This window comes from Pogoniulus pusillus, chromosome 20, assembly GCF_015220805.1.
Source record: "Pogoniulus pusillus isolate bPogPus1 chromosome 20, bPogPus1.pri, whole genome shotgun sequence".
Taxonomy (NCBI): Eukaryota; Metazoa; Chordata; class Aves; order Piciformes; family Lybiidae; genus Pogoniulus; species Pogoniulus pusillus.
In genome coordinates, this window is record NC_087283.1 from 13,132,501 (window position 1) to 13,144,629 (window position 12,129).

Sequence of the window (12,129 nt, forward strand, 5' to 3'; positions counted from 1 at the left end):
CATGGCAATAAAATTGAAAGTGCTAAAGAATACTTAGATTTTGTTCTGGTAAAATGCAACGCTCTCTTCCTTTCATCTGATTAGGAAGTTACAAAAATGTGCACACTTTCCAAGGCAGGATGTATGACACTGAGAGCCTTCCTAGATAACAGACTAAAGGAGTCAGTCTGATATTAATAAAAAAGGTCTGGTTTGCTTCAGTAAAAACAAATGTGCTTCCAGCAACTACTACTGGATGCATTTTGCTTTAATTTTTAAAACTCTGATTCGATACAAATGCCTCAGGTATGAAAATAAGGCTTTCAAATAAATTGCACTTTAACTTTAAAATCATTTTAAATTAGTGGCCAGGGAGAAAGCAACACTGCAGCATTCTGTTTTGCCTCTGAAGATAAGGAAAACTTCCTACAACAATACATTTAATGAACCAGAACACTTGGAATTAAAGTTTTCAGGGCACTCAAAATACACCAACTTCCACGTGCACTGTTTTGAATCCTGTTCAGTCTCCATCAGTGCAACTTCACTCACAGGACTCTAAGCATTTTTTTCCCCCAACTTTTCCACACAGTATGAAGGCTTTGGGTAGAATTTAAACAATTTCAGGATCTCTGATGGCTCTATGACATTGCAAAGCAGAAGTGACACTTTTCTATATTAAAGAGGAGTGGTCCCCATCCCTATCCTCCCCCTCCACCAATGTGTAGGATTTTTAAAATGAAAGTTAGAAAAATAATCTTCTTCATCCTGACATATTTTCAATCCTCTTAAAACAATCTCTGCAACTATATATAGTATGAAATTAGCTCTTGCCTGTTACCCTTGTTCCTACATAGAATTTTCTAATGTGTCTCACAGTAATAAATTGTAAACAAGGCTGTGATTCTAAGGATAGACAGTGTGTTTCATGGGTATTTAAACAACAGCATTAAGTACTATAGGAATCTGTGGAATGTGGAGTGCAGATTTATGCATCTTAACAATTTCTTTACTGGTCTGTAATAAGCCAGCAACCTAACCCTTTATTTTTATATTAATTTGGCCTCAGAAGTATACTGGAGCATGACAAGAACAACAAAAATAATCTGGCATATACTTTGTAGCAGTGAATTGCCTCAACACTAAAATATTTATTGAAACTGAGGGAAAGAACCTAAAAAGAATTACCCTCAACAGCCTGCTACCAGCTCTTTAGCAGTGGGCAATGTAATGCCTTAAGGTACCTCAAACTGTCTTTCATTTTCGAGACTTAATGGCTGATTGCAGAAATCAATGTTGCCATTAGTAACAGAGTATTTGTTATGGCATGATTTCCTCTGTTGTTAGGCTTGCAGAATGATTAGAGTATTAGTGAGGTGCTTTCTTTATAAAGGGCTGCAGATACAACTTTCAATTTAGTATCCATTAGCAAGTGACTTTGGAAATATACATGAGGCCAGAAATCTTACCTGTTATTACTTGGAGATTTTATTTCCACAGTCATAGGCTGGTAACTTTAAACATTGTACCAGAAAGCTCAATATTTTAATAGGCATCCCCAATGAAATAGTCTCTGTTTTGCTATTTTATACACGGCAAGTTAACATGACGTACGCTGCAATTGTTTCAGTCCAATTTCTGTTTTTCTTGTACTTTCAAATAGATGGGAATTAAGCAGAAGGCATTATACATGTTAAAGCAAGCACATAAGTAAATAGGTTGTTAAACAGTTCATAATTTGTATTTTTTAGACTCTTTAAAATCAGTGCTGTGGCCAGGTACAAATACATACCTCAGCCAAGGAATTGATGCTTATGGGAATAAGGGCAATCAGAAAAGTTAGCCAACATGCTGTTTATTAATCCTATTTCTTTATAGCTCAAAGAAGGCACCTCATTCTTTTATATAGAGGACATGTAAAGATCTGCAAGAGAGACAGGATCAATGGAAGAGAAGGGTCAAAAAAAAATCATCTTCAAAAACCTGGAGGGAGAGGCCCTGGAAGCCACACTCTCATTGGTGACTGTACAGATCCTGCACACTGCTGCCGGTGGGGTGGCAGAGGTGACAGCTGAAAGGCTAGGAAACCTGCCCTTGGAGGGGAGAAAAGGGTGAGCTGAGAATTAACCTCGAAGGCATTGCAGGAACCCGAACACAGATGTTCTGGCAAATAACACCACATCCCTGTGGACTGCTAGGAAACGACCTAACACGAGAATGCATAAAGCGCTTTTGCTGCTGTGATTTCAAATATAGCTATGACGGTTTCAGTGCAGAGAGGGAAGAAGAAGTAAGCATACCTGAAGAGGAGGGTGAGGAAGGATGTGGGCTGTCCTCCTGGGCACTCCCCGTCTGCGACAGACCCCCACCTACTCCGCTTTCTTCAGTAATGTTAGAGGACCCTGGTGTTGTCGACCTGCTGACAGACTGCGACTCTTGATCACTTCCAGACCCACGTCGCTCATCAAGACTACCCTGAATTATTTCATCTTCTCCTTTTCTGTCTCTTTTGTGGACCCTGGAATGAACAACCACTTGATGGTATGTTCTAAAAACCCTTCCACAGTCTGGGCATTCAGTTGGCTTCTCTTTCACGTTTCCATGACTTTGTAAGTTGTAATCGAGTCCCTGGTTCATACCATGTGACAAAAAATCTCTACTGCCTTCTAAAGGGTCTAGTTTGTTTGGCAAGTCTCTCTGATTGCCCATTTTAGTGCTGTGAACCAAATCAGCAGGCATTTTCTGCTTAGAGCCATCTGCTCCTACTAACACATACTCCCGCTTCTCCTTATCAAACATAACTCCAGCATTTGCCAAAGTGTCTTCATGGCTGCGCTGTATCTGCTGCTCTTTAGACAAAAAGCCATGTTCCATGGCCATTCCCCTTGCCATAAGCTGCCAGGCCTGATAGCTGTTTACTGGATCCATCTCTGCCGCTTTGGCGGCAGCTTGTAACCTTTCTATACAGCTGGATTTTAGAGGAGGCACCAGATTGAGACAGCCCAATAAAGAATGTTTATCCCCTTCAGCAATACTGTGGCCAATACCAGAAATAGGTGAAAGAAGCTTCCCCAAGACTTCTTTCTCTTTCATGGGCATATCTGCTTTATTATAGATTTGATTTTGTTCACTTAAACTCGCTTTGTCAGGAGGAAGAAACCCACTCTGCAAACATGACAGGTATCTTGAATATAAGTTTGCATGAGCTTCCTGGGACATGCTGCTGATGGAGACAGGTACTTCAGGATCGTTAGGAGATTTATTCTTTACAGATAACTTATTCAGGTGAACTTTCATGTGATTTTTAAGAAACCAAGGCTCTTTGAATCTCCTCCCACAGATCTGACAGCAGTGTTCAAAGGAATCCTTGTGCTTTCTCATGTGGCCTTTTAGGAACCAGGCTTGGCTAAACACCTGGCCACATACCTCACAACGAAACTCATTTGTGGATTGCTCCCCATTCCCGTTGGAGCCCTGGCCCTGTGCTGATTCTGCAGTTATGTGAGCCTTCTCCACGTGGCTGATCAGCTCCTCCTCCTGCGAGGCAGCAAAGTCACACAGGGTGCACTTGTAAGGCTTGTGCAGGATCCTTATGTGCCTGTCCAGCTCTTCTCGCTTCTTAAACTTGCCTTTGCAAAACGTGCATCTGAACCCAGCTGTCTGGGCGACAACTTCTTCCTGGACACTGACTGACTTTGGAGAGGGAACAGGGTTTGAAATATCAGGTGTGCTGTGATTAGCTGGCACCGACAAGTTACAGTTTGTGAGAGGCATTGGCTGGGTGTGCTGCTGTGCTTTCACATCCGGTCGTGGCTGCAAGAGGCTGCTTTTCATCTGTTTGTCGCGGAGAATTGCTCTCTCTTCCAACTCATGTAAAAGTCTGTTTTCTTCTCGGACTCTTCCACGACCTTTGCCAAGGTTTCCAAGCTTATGAGTACGCAGGTGTATCTTTAGGTTGCCTTTCTGAGCTGCTCTGTGGTCACAATATGGACACTTAAATGGTTTCTCTCCAGTATGAGTTCGCATGTGTAGTGACAGGATGCTGTTAAATCGGAAGCGCTTCCCACAGAGGGGACATGGGTACTTTCTGTTTTTCCTGGCATCATCCTCTATATCACTCATCTGAGACATAATCCCTAGGTTTTGTCCATTTAAGAACTGCTGCAGATCCACACGCCCATTCAAACTGGTATCAACCTCTCTATTGAGCTGGTTTGCCAACAGTGCCATCTGACTGCTGATGGGCTGGTTTGCTATGGACAGGTGGCTTTTGTCTTCTAGTGGCACTGATGCCTTCTCCTCTGGATTTTGCCTGTTTTGAAGCTCCGGGAAGGCATGGCTGAGCTGGGAAGTGATCTGATGCAGCTTCTGGCTCATTGAATACTGCCCATTGAGTATGGTGCTGTTGAGATGGGAGTCAGCTTCCGGCACAGCTGAAGAAACACCAAGGCACAAACTAGCTTCCTCCATCTCTGAAAATCAGAAGATATTTGAGATTCAGACTGTGAAAGACTTACAAGCATTGTATCACTGACGTACAATTTCATTTTATGCTTTACCTACTCATAATAATGCAAAGGAATTAGTGTAAAAACAATAAAAAGTGTATTAAATGCCAAGTGTTCTACACAATTCTGGTCACAGACATGCTTTCATCATTCGGTATGCTTACCAGTAACCATTAATTACTACTTTAAAATATGCTACAATTTCAAAATCTAATTATTACAGAGGGGGCAAAGGCTTTTACCACCTCACTTGTCTGTCTGTTTCTTGTGAAACTGCACATGTTTACACTTCTAAATCTATAGAAAAAGAATTGTTCTGCATCTCTCCCATTTCCATTAGAAAAAGCCAGCCAAAAAAAAAAAAAAAGCAAGCAATCCATTTGTAACTTTCAGTTCCATTAACCATATTCAATATATTACACATTCTACAATGAGAAAGATAGTTTTATGATTTGACAAAAAAAGATGGTATGATATTTACTGGTGTACAATAAACCAAGATAATGTTTTGGGAAAAAATAAAGTAAAGGACAAGCTTTAGAACAATAAAAGGGATTTTGCTTTAGTCAACAAAAAGTGCAGTAATATCTCATTAAGCTGATTAGTATGCTGCTTAGAAACAGTACTAGGTGCTGTAACACATGATTATAATCATAAAAATCCTTCAGTGTTTGCAAGTTAAGCATTAACGAGGTATATTAAATTTTAAGGAGACTGCGACTAGCAGCTTTGTAAACCTCTGAGATTAAGATTTAACCCTTCTGTTACAAAACATTGTTATTTTGTCATTTTGAAATTGAGCCCATCAAAAGGCACATAAATTATCTTCTGCCAGGTCTTTTAATTCATCATTAAGAGCCGTCAGATTCCAGGTCTTAGGAAAACTTGCCAGATTACAGGAGTATCTCTGTCCTCCGATGGGTAAGATGTGATTTAATGCACTTTGGTTTTAAACAGCTCTCTTTTGGAACTTGATAAAACCAATTAAAATCTGGGGAAGGTGTTGTGGAAAGCCTCAACAAGTTTCAAGAATTTTAATAACTTTTCTAATACATAGTAATGACTACAAATTGTACCTATACTATGTGTATTGTAGGAAATTAGAATTCAGAGCTGTTTGTTAAACACATGAGCTCTGTTCTGCTCTGCATAATGGTCCACAATAATCTTCTATCCTTGCCACTTCTCTGCTCTATAGAAAAATAATGTATCTATAAAATTCTATTCAAAATACAAAGTTTCACATTAATAACTCAAACTATAGGGTTATATTGGAAGGTAATTAAGATCTGTGTTGTTCAGTGAAGTGATTTGAGACTTTACTCACTAATAAAATTACTAAATTCTGTAAGTTACTGAATAATAAACTTGGTCAACTTTCAGGCTGGCTTTAACCAAAATCACTTATGATGCCTTCCACAAAGACTACAAGGCACACTCCAGGTGGAGGCCATTCCTCACTGTGCCTCATAATGGCCACTTGCTGGACAATTTGAGGCTCAAATCTGACACATACTTAAAATGCATATAATTGTGCTCACGGGAGGAGTCCAGTAGACTTCAAAGGGGGACTTTTGAAAGGAAAGTTCCGCACAGGCTAAGTATTTGCAGGATCAGAGGCTAAAAAAAAAAAACATGGGTGGTCTCCAGGAGGAGATCTATTTGGTCCTCAACAGAGTAAATGAGGAAATGAGGATGTGATAAAATGCAGATCTTGTAAGAAGGAAAAAGTATACATTCATGTGTATTAAAGATGAACATGAGCTACAAAATACTGCTCAGATGTAAAACAGATCTTTTTCAAAGTTTAACAGTGCTCAGATTAGGTTTCACGTTGGGGATTCATTACTTACATGCAGTCAGTGATATTATTTATCAAAATATTAAGAAGATCAAGTATAAAAGGAAAAGGCTTCTACCTATAAGGAACAGGAATGCAATGTCTGATTTCCAAAGGTAGAGGAGCACAGTCAAGCCAGGTGTTCCATGAAGTAAACACAGAAGTTTTCTGTGCAGAAGGCCACAATCGCGCAAAATGTGAGTACATAAAACTCCAACGTTGTTTAGAAAGTTTGATTAACTTTTGAAATCAAATTTCATGTTCAAAATTATTAGCTAAGCATCTGACAATGGTACATCTTAGGCCTTTCATTGTCTGAAGTTGACCAAGATGTTAAAAATCTGCCTATACATTTCATTAAAAAAAAAAAGCTCTCCAAAACACCACCAGAAAACCCCCAAAACCACTCTCTGCTTTACATCTGGATTCTACTTAGCACAGGTCTTATTTATCCTCACCACATTTGACCAAGGCATGCTGAAAAACAAGAACTCAAAACATTTATTGAATGCATGTTTGCAGATGACAGCAAGCTAGGAGCAGGTGTTGATCTGTTGGAAGGTAGGAGAGCCCTGCAGAAGGACCCTGACAGGCTGGATGGACAGGCAGAGGCCAATGGGATGAGATTTAACAACACCAAGTGCAGGGTTCTACACTTTGGCCACAACAACCCCAAGCAGCACTACAGGCTGGGGACAGAACGGCTGGAGAGCAGCCAGGAAGAAAGGGACCTGGGGGTACAGGTAGGTAGTAGCTGAACATGAGCCAGCAGTATGCCCAGGTGTCTAGGAGAGCCAATGGCATCTTGGCCTGGGTCAGAACAGTGTGGCAAGTAGGACAAGAGAGGTTATTCTTCCCCTCTACTCATCACTGGTCAGGTCACACCTTCAGTACTGTGTCCAGTTCTGGGCCCCTCAATTCAAGAGAGATGTTGAGATACTGGAATGTGAACACAAAATGTGACAAAGCTGGTGAGGGGCCTGGAACGCAGCCCTATGAGGAGAGGCTGAGGGAGCTGGGGTTTAGCCTGAAGAAGAGGCTCAGAGGTGACCTTACTGCTGTCTACAACTACCTGAAGAGAGGCTGCAGCCAGATGGGGGTCAGTCTCTTCTGCCAGGCAACCAGCAACAGAACAAGGGGACACAGTCTCAAGTTGTGCCGAGGGAGGTATAGGCTGGATGTTAGAAGGAAGTTCTTCACAGAGAGAGTGATTTGCCCTTGGAATGGGCTGACCAGGGAGGTGTTCAAGAAAAGACTGGATGAGGCACTTAGTGCCATGGTCTAGTTGATTGGACAGGGCTGGGTGACAGGTTGGACTGGATGACCTTGGAGGTCTCTTCCAACCTGGTTGATTCTATGATTCTATGTACAAACACATACATGTATTGAAGATGGTTTATAAAAGTCTTTGTGAATTATCACTATTCTGTAACAGCCTGAAAAATGTAGTCTAAATTTCATTTATTCAGTTGACCTCAATGGAAACTGGTGCCTCTACATGCTCAGGAAGGTTTGGGTAGTTAATTTTAGCATTTTATGCTCTATCGAAGTTTGGAAATGCTGACAGATCCCAGTGGAGTTTATTAATTCTGATGTTTAACCCTAAGCATCAGTTCATATGTATGGTTACTTGGACTGGGGAGAGGAGGGGGAGTTGGTATTGAGATTTTGTAAGTTATTATGTGGCTCTATTGCAAATGTAACTTATTAAAGTATCAATAGCAGTTGTAGCTGGAGCATAATCATTTCTCTATTTTTTTGTGCCTCCCACAAACACTCAGACAAATTCAATCTTGAATACAGACAGGGCAAATTAAAAAAAAAAAAAAAGTTAAGTGGAAGACCAAATCCATAATTCTTCATTTAAAACCCCAAATTTTGTATCAACTCTGAGGAGCCTGAACCACACATTTTGATCTTTTGGCATTGGAAATTTTATCTATTTTTGATGAAGTATTCATAAAGGCCAGCAAAGCCTCTGCTTGGTGAAAAATAAACATCTCTGAATGAGACACACTTTGATCAGCTGCTCAGTTTCCAGGACCCAGCTACTGGCTCTCAAGATGCTATAGTTTTCCACTTAAACTGTATTCCCACGCTCACCTGCCCCACCTTCTTGTAGTCCTGTTCCGCCTCTGAATCGTGTTCCTTTTCCTCACTCCTATCTTGTTTCATTGCAACGTATAATCATAATTGTCAAAGTACTGCCACCTGGAATTTCTCCTCCTGCAACTTCCAGTTACTGCATTTAGGAACAGAAACCCTGTTACTGTGAAGCTCTCAAGTACATTCGACTGCCTGCATTCTTCAGGCTATTCCCAGCAAAACCCACCAAAATCTCATCTTGTATCCACATGCATAACAGAAATAAAACTCCTCCTCATCCATCATTCCACTATGAATTAGATAACCCAATCTAATTTGCCTAATTTATCTTTAAAAAAATGAGCAATTTCATTCCTTCCCTCTTTATCCATCATTCCTGTGTCAGTCTGTGACCAGACAGGGTTACACCAGGTGGGGTAAGGAGCTTTCATTCTCCTAAGTCCTCGTACTTCAGATCATTCAGTTCAAGGTCCCTGTCTTGGTGTAATGGTGGCCATTGGACAACTCCTTCCTATCAGCTAGGACCTTCTCTCAGGGCCTGGATGCTTTTCAAAACACACAGAGATGCAGGGGTGCTCTTGCATCACACAAATGCTCACAGCAGTGAAGGCCTCCTGGTTCCCCACAGATTTCTCTACAAGTGTCCTCCCCCAGACTGGCTTGAAGTGTAATTTTACTGCCTCAACAACCAAATACTAAAAACATAGAAAAATTCTACCTGAATGTACTTCATTAAAATTTACTTTCTAACAGATAACCAATTTGTAATTTCAAGTGTTATCACAAAATAAATACTTTTCACATCTTCCTTCATTCTGACCTGCCCTTCTTGCCTCCTCAAACCAAAACATAATGTATTAAAAAGAACAAATCTGGAAGTATCAATTTCTAAGTAGTGCTGTGATGCATCACGGGGGAGAGAGAATGTGTAGCTTTCAATTGTGAAATATATAGTCTATTACATTAATGGTAGGGCTTGATGATCGTGGAGATCTTTCCCAACCTTCATGATTCTGATTCCATTGTTATTTTCATGATCTCTCATAAGGACAAGACAGAATACGTTGGCATCACTCACACTGGGAACGGAAGCACAATGTTCTATGTAGTTAATGTGTTTATAAAATCAATGGCAAATCAAATTTGAGATTGTTAAGAAATGAAAAATTTGTTGAAATTTACATAGTAAATTTTTTACCTTTAATTATCTCTAATGTTATGTAAAGGAAGCATCCCCCAAAACACAGCAGTGCTTAGAGCATGTTGGCATCAGGAGTTTTTCACAGGCTGCCCTTCCTAACCTAAACAAGCCCTCAGGTCTTGCCCAGGAGAGCTGCACCAGCCAGGAAACCCAGTCCTGTGCATAGGCTACAGACCAGCTGGGTTATACTGCACAGGGCCAGGCAGCAGCAGGCCCTCCATAAGAAGCAGATCAACCCTCAGAGGACAACCATTTACTGTGCCAGGCATGCAGTTTCCTACTTCTATGAGGAGGGTACTCAGCTTATGAAATTCACAAAAGGATTCATATATTATACAAATACTCTCTCATCTTTCACATGAAGGTATGGTGAGACATTCAAGTCCCTTTGATGATACCAATAGTTACTTTGATTTCACTCCCCATTTTTGCCCTCAAGACTAGTTCCTGTGCTATCAATAACGGAAGTTCTGACTTTCGCCATTCCAACCGAACACACAGATTTTAACTATCTGAAATGGATTACTGGAATTTAAAACCAATTATGACACCAGAAATGCCTGTCATCACAACTACATTAATGCAATATGAGAAGCTTGGCTGCCTTTTTTTTTTTTTTTTCAGGCAAGAGAGGCAAAAAAAAAGATAGCAAACAGAACTCAAAAGTTTAACAGTAAAGATGTGCCTGCAGAGATGCAAGCGTGAGCAGACACACGTATCGGCATAAATACACGTATGTGACACACACCTGTTACCTTGGGGAAGAGAGGAACCAAATTTCAGCTCTTATTTACACCTGTTCATTCCTGCTGGACACACACACACTAAAGCATTTCCCTCTCCACTGCTGTAGATAAAACAGTCATTTAAAAAAAAAAGCTGTTGTGCTGTTATTATAGCTTAGATTAGGTTAGTTAAAAGATTTACAGTTCAGTAAGCAAAGTAATGCTTTACAAGCTCACATGTTTAAATGACAAGCTCGCTCTGGCCCTGATTCTCTCTGCAGTTAGAGTTACACACGCTTCCTTATGCTTTCAGAATACAGACCTGTTATTTATCTTTCCAGCTAGAAAAATTCACATATATCTACATTATCTTGTGGTCCACTGACAAATTCTAAACACTCCAATACAGACTGCTTCAGTTCTTAGCAAGTCATAACCAGGTATTGCTGAGAAACTTCAGAATATATATTGAATTTTTATTAAATATTGTTCTTATTGTTGTAGCTGAAGCAGTTTAACTAAGGCTGTTATACGCATAATACACTCCTGTTAAGAAATACAGAACACCAGACTACTGAACCCTTTCAGGGTCATTAAACAGCTGTAAACATTATTACAAAAATAAACCAGAGATTTCATGCTTACATTTTAGCCCAGAGCTTGGTGTGCTGAGCAAGTACATTTTTTTCATCTCTTACAATCAACGCTGGTGACATTTGGGCATCCAAACAAATTACATCACAAATATTACTGAGGTGGGTAGGATACTGAGCTGTTTATTTGCCAGATGATTAATATATACACAGTAGGGCAGGATAGATGACCTACTCTTCTTTGACTGATTTGCAGGCAATGCTAAGAGACGTAGATGTAAATAGTTAAATTTTAACAAAAACATGTGTGCACAGAATGGGAGGAGAGAGATCAGCTGTATTTAATGCCACTGGGACAGTATCATCCAGTCTGATAAAATGAAATAAACATTAGGCCAGATTCTGTTCTCGTTTTACTTATGTAAAATTAGGTAACTGCATTGAGTTCAGTAGAGTTTTGCTTTATTTGCTGCTGGTGGTGGTGACAAAGTGGCTGTCCTGCTCCTTGGGGTATAATATAATTATAGTAAGGAAATCCATGGTTTCTGGAGTGGAACAGAATGGGGTTTAGAATAAAAAAAAAAGGAAGTTGGCCTACAGTTAATGTGCCCATCTTTTTGTTTTTATTTAAATACTATTAAGGCCAACTTGGTCATTTGTTATCACTATTACTCACACTACCACATTTAAGTTTTGTAGTCACTGCAAAAGGTATGCAGCTTCTAGCAATTAATAAATGGGATGAGGCACCACCCAAACACAATATGTACAAAGTTCTGGGTGATCCCATGCTGACCAGCTCCCACAGTCTCAGCAAGACATCCAAGGTTGGAGCTGGAGTCTACCTCACTGAAACACCCATCTTCCATCACCCAGCCACCACGACACCACACAGGGGGGGAGCAGGGAAGGCATCTGACAAAACTATAGCTGCTTTGTAGTGCTGATATTTAAACAAACTGCTTATTGATTCCAAAACAAAGTACTCCTTTAGTAACAATAGAGCCAACCCATTCCACAACAGTTTTTTATGTCTTAAAGAAGGGTTAGCAGAGGGACTTTGAAGGTTCAGAAGTCATCAGCAGACAAAATCTCGTTTGCTGAGGCTAACTGCTTTTGCTCTGGAATGAGAAGACGGTTGCCTTATAAAATAGCTATTACATCTGTAGGGTACTTT

At 40.3% G+C, this 12,129-nt stretch overlaps 1 protein-coding gene across 13 annotated transcripts in view; it reads right to left on the reverse strand.

Annotated features, from left to right (window-relative positions):
- ZNF536 (zinc finger protein 536) overlaps positions 1-12,129 on the reverse strand; it is a 351,072-nt gene that overhangs the window by 184,835 nt on the left and 154,108 nt on the right. For all 13 annotated transcript variants that reach the window (XM_064160276.1, XM_064160275.1, XM_064160269.1 and 10 more), the window contains one exon: positions 2,280-4,451. In XM_064160276.1, the coding sequence (XP_064016346.1) occupies positions 2,280-4,449 (2,170 nt within the window). In that variant the 5' untranslated portion in view covers positions 4,450-4,451. The remainder of the gene's footprint in view (positions 1-2,279; positions 4,452-12,129) is intronic.